The sequence below is a fragment of the Arachis ipaensis genome, chromosome B05 (genome assembly GCF_000816755.2).
Source record: "Arachis ipaensis cultivar K30076 chromosome B05, Araip1.1, whole genome shotgun sequence".
Taxonomy (NCBI): Eukaryota; Viridiplantae; Streptophyta; class Magnoliopsida; order Fabales; family Fabaceae; genus Arachis; species Arachis ipaensis.
In genome coordinates, this window is record NC_029789.2 from 45,517,670 (window position 1) to 45,522,311 (window position 4,642).

At 31.7% G+C, this 4,642-nt stretch overlaps 1 protein-coding gene across 2 annotated transcripts; it reads left to right on the forward strand.

Moving 5' to 3' along the window:
• LOC107643588 lies at positions 1,345-4,305 on the forward strand. Of its 2 annotated transcripts, none has more exons than XM_016347273.1 (7): positions 1,345-1,510; positions 1,790-1,952; positions 2,772-2,834; positions 2,975-3,022; positions 3,139-3,192; positions 3,705-3,765; positions 3,869-4,305. In XM_016347273.1, exons 2-7 carry the CDS (start codon positions 1,803-1,805, stop codon positions 3,964-3,966), a joined length of 474 nt encoding a protein of 157 aa, XP_016202759.1. In that variant the 5' UTR covers positions 1,345-1,510; positions 1,790-1,802; the 3' UTR covers positions 3,967-4,305. The 2 variants fall into 2 exon arrangements, with proteins under 2 accessions (XP_016202759.1, XP_016202760.1); XM_016347274.1 differs by having other exon boundaries at positions 3,872-4,305.

A 4,642-nucleotide genomic window follows, 5' to 3' on the forward strand; every position in this document is an offset into this window, starting at 1 on the left:
TTTGAAATAAATATTTATGTACTCAAATATCAAATATAATACTCTACATAATCAATATTTTAGAAAAAAATTATTACAAAGTAATTTAAAAAGAAAAAATAAGTTAACAAAATATTTATGGGACTTTTTTCATTCAACTGTTAATAAGTAAAGACATATCAAAAAATAAAAACACATATCAAATAAAAAAATTATTTTCTTTCTACATCAAATTGATAAGATAAAAAATTATTTTTTTTACATTAATTTGATAAAAAAAAACAGACATAGTGCTAATTTTTATACGTAAAAAGTTTAGAATAAATTAAAAAGACAGAAGAATTTTACTGAAAAAATAGATTAGATAAGTAAATTAAAGAAAAAAAATATAAGTGGATGTTATGCGTGTAAAAGTAGTAACTACTGCAAAATCGTCTAAAATTTGCAATTGAAGGCAATGGAAGATGATTGAGGCGAGGGTATTGAAGAAAAGAGAAGAACAATAGCAAGAAAAATACAAAAATTTAGAAACCAAACTAATATAAAATTAAACAATAAATCATGAAGATGGTGAGAAATGTGAAAATATTGATATTTATTTTTGTCCATTTTTTGATTTATTTGTAATTTGCAGAACTAAAAGTAAAAAAAAAGTATAATAGTAATATTCAAAACATAGATCTAAACGAAAAAATTATTATTTATAATTTATAATAATTAATTTAGATAGAGTACCTCAAGTAAAATATTGAAGGTCAATAATTCTGGACATGTGTCTATTTGTGATATCTTTAAAAAAAAGATAAATTGGATTAAAAACAAATAAAATAAAAAATTTTCTATCTGTATTCAATAATACTAATAATAGATGAGATGAGAAAAAAAACAGATAAGATGTGAAAGATAATGAGTGAAAATTATGTCAAGATGGCCAAGTAGTGGAGAAGTCAATAGGAAGGGTAATATTGAAAAGAAATCTTGGACACCAAACCCATGTATTGCCATTATATATTGTTATAGTTATTCAAAACATAGATCTAAACGAAAAAATTATTATTTATAATTTATAATAATTAATTTAGATAAAGTACCTCAAGTAAAATATTGAAGGTCAATAATTCTAGACATGTGTCTATTTGTGATATCTTTAAAAAAAATAAATTGGATTAAAAGTAAATAAAATAAAAATTTTTTTATCTGTATTCAATAATACTAATAACAGATGAGATGAGAAGAGAGAAACGGATAAGATGTGAAAGATAATGGGTGAAAGTTATGTCAAAATGGCCAAATAATAGAGAAATTAATAGGAAGGGTAATATTAGAAAGAGATCTTGGACACCAAATCCATGTATTCCCATTATATATTGTTATAGATAACTTTGTAGTAACGCAAATGGAGAATATGCGTGTTGTTCAGCTACCTTGATACTGTGACACAGATTTCAGATTGGCTTCATTTCTTACTTCCTCACACTTCGAATCGACGCCTTCCCGCTGTTAATTCCAACAATCTTCGATACGATACGGTGTACGATATGCTATGATACGATCCACGTTCCTTTCTTTGTTTTCCGCTTTTCAATGATCTCGTGCTTTCAATTTCATTTCTCAGCTGAATCGATCTTGGATTGGATTGATCCATGTTCTTGAATGAAAATTCTCGGGTTATTTGATTGAAATCAACTAACTTCTTTAGGACTCTTTGTGGAATTATTATGGTTGTTATCATGCATATTGTGATTGATTTGGTAAGATGAGATTGATTATTTTCGTATCGGTTATTGAAATCAAGCAATTTTGTGAACAGAGGAGGGTGAACAATGTCAGAGGGGGTAAAGAAACAGGACTTTGTTGAAGATCCTCACAAGAATCAAGTTACTTCTGTAGAAAATCCTGCGGATAATCTCCAACATCCAGATTCAGATAACAATACAAATGGTGAAAATCCCATGCCCTCGCCACAACAGGAGGTAATCCCTTTTCTTTAAAAAGGAAAAAAGAAATTGATGATTTGGGAAATTAGCTTTATTTATTTGTGTCATGGTGATTTGGGAAATTGATGATGTGTAGAATGCATTTAGTTGCAATTAATTTTTTTAAAAGTACATTTGGAATGGAAGAATGGTAAGTTTAGGACACGGATTGCATTAATAGTTAAAAGGAAAAGTGATTTTTTTTTAAATTAAATTATTTATGGTCTTATGTTACATTCAGTTCAAATGGGCCGAAGCAGCATTTGTACTCCTTTCAATACTAACTTGCTGTACTATTTGTCTAACTGGTATGCAGATTCTAAAATACTAGTATTATTACTTTTAGAATCCAACATACTTGGTTTTGGTGGCTAAACATGACAACTAGCCTAAAATCTGAATTTAAAGCTCTTAAACATAACTATGTCTGAATAATACAGTACCAGTGTGGTAGAGGTTATACGTCTTCTGCTGTGTTAGCTGATGCAGATAATTCATTCATGTGTTTACTTTTTAATCTTAATATTACCTTATCTTATTCCTACATGAGGAAATATGAGATCATAATTTTCAATAGTATAGTTCGGAATATGGACAGATATTACGTTTGTATGTGAGAATATTTAGCGGTTAAGTGTGATTAGATATTATTGAACTCACTTCTTAATTATTTAGAAGAATCCCTTTGTAACATACGGGTTCTTAAAATGATTGTTTCCAATTTTGTTGATTTTCTTAATACAAAATCTCATGATATGGGTTTATGTTATTATGTTGCGTTGTTATTCACTGTAATCTTATTTTCTATTTTTGCAGGAAGAAGTTATCAAGAAAAAGTATGGAGGCCTAATACCAAAGAAGCCCCCACTAATATCCAAGGTTACTACTTCTTCATTTATCTGATTTTCTTTGCTTCTGCAATGCTCCGTTTCTTCAAACTTCTGGTCATCTGTCTGTTCATGTGAAATATTCTTTCCAAAATTGATTTTTGTTTTGAATGATTTTAACCTTGTTTGCAGGATCATGAACGCGCTTATTTTGATTCTGCTGATTGGGCATTGGGGAAGGTACTTTATCTCTTCCGAAGTGTGTTATGTCATTTTATTTTTTGTCAGTTTCAATTGGACTTTCAGTACTTTTAAGTTGATGCCTTATAAATGTGGCCTGTTGTTTTCTCAAATAGCAAGGAGCACAAAAGCCCAAAGGACCACTGGAAGCACTTCGCCCAAAGTTGCAGGTAAAGAAATGCTTTGTTAATTCTTTCTGTTTTCCCCTTAGTGGTGATTTTAAGATGAAACAGTGTTGTTTACACAAGAGGAGTAATTTTCTATTTGAAATCTTTGGTCCTGATTTCTTTCAAGGCATTGCCAATTGTTTCAAACTAACAAAGTCCAAATAGATGTATATTGAACCGTAAAACTCTGTTGAATACTGGAGTTTGATGTTTCTCTGGTTTAAATACATTAGCTTCAAGTCATCCTTATAGCCGGCTCTTTCTAGTGGAACAAGACTCGATTAATGTTGCTTTCCAAAAATGTATCTATAGAATGTTGCAGAAATGCTATGTGCTTGAGCAAGAGGCACTTAATATTACTTTTTGGAGCTGAAGTGAATTCGTGTTACTTATATTACTTTTCAATGATCAATTGCAATAAAGGTATCATTCAGTGAAGTTTGAATAAATTTTGTTGATGTTCTCTTTTTGTTTTCTGCCCTCTATCTTGGGATCTTACTTACACTGGTAATCAGCCAACAACGCAGCAGACACGTTCAAGGCGCTCAGCTTATGCTCCAGCAGATGAAGGTGAAGGTATGTTCTTATGACACTGCCATTTCTTGAGCTCTAGAAATCTTGGCTCTTTGCTAGAACTCAACACTGCATTGAGTCGTCTTCCGTTTTGGCTTTCTGACAGCAGACGGCTCCAGCAACAATGCCTCGCTAGAGCATCAGAGTGCCACCGAAGATGTTGACAGCGACAACACTAATACTTCTCAGGACCAATGCCATTAATAGCTACTGGTTTTTGTGCTATCAATTGCATTTTGACACAGCAATGCTCCCTTTTTCCCCCTTCTTTTCCATCTGAATTTAGATCAAGACTATCATGCATACTGAGTTGCTTGTGCTAATAACAAGGTGAGAATTTATGAAGCAGGTGCACTTGTAACCTTTGTATTAGATACTATGTACTCTCGGTATGTATGAGATTTCCTGAATGTGCTTGGATTGCACCATGAGAGATCTTATACTTTACATTCATTTGTCAAGCAGCATATGTGCCAGTTGTAACATTTGAAGTCTCATCGAGCATAACCATCTATAATAAACTTAACTGAAATTGGTTTGTAATCGTGTTCATAGTTCATACTTGATTAAAGTATAAATAAATAGCGTACTACGGGAGAACATTAAGTTAAATCCAGGTGCACTCATTGCAAGGCATAAAAGATGACCATTAGTGCCTTCTCTTGATCTTGATATGAATCTGGGTGTTTTTTGTATGGGCCGACGTGCTCTTAGAAATGCCGTAATTGGGCTGGCTATTGTGTTGAGCATAACTAAGAATTGGTCTGCAACAGATTGGTCGCATTAAAAAGCCTAGTCTAGTGGCGACTATGTTGTCTTGTTAGAAAATGCACCGGATTTGAATTCTAGCTATGACTAAGAAGTTGATAAATAAAACCCA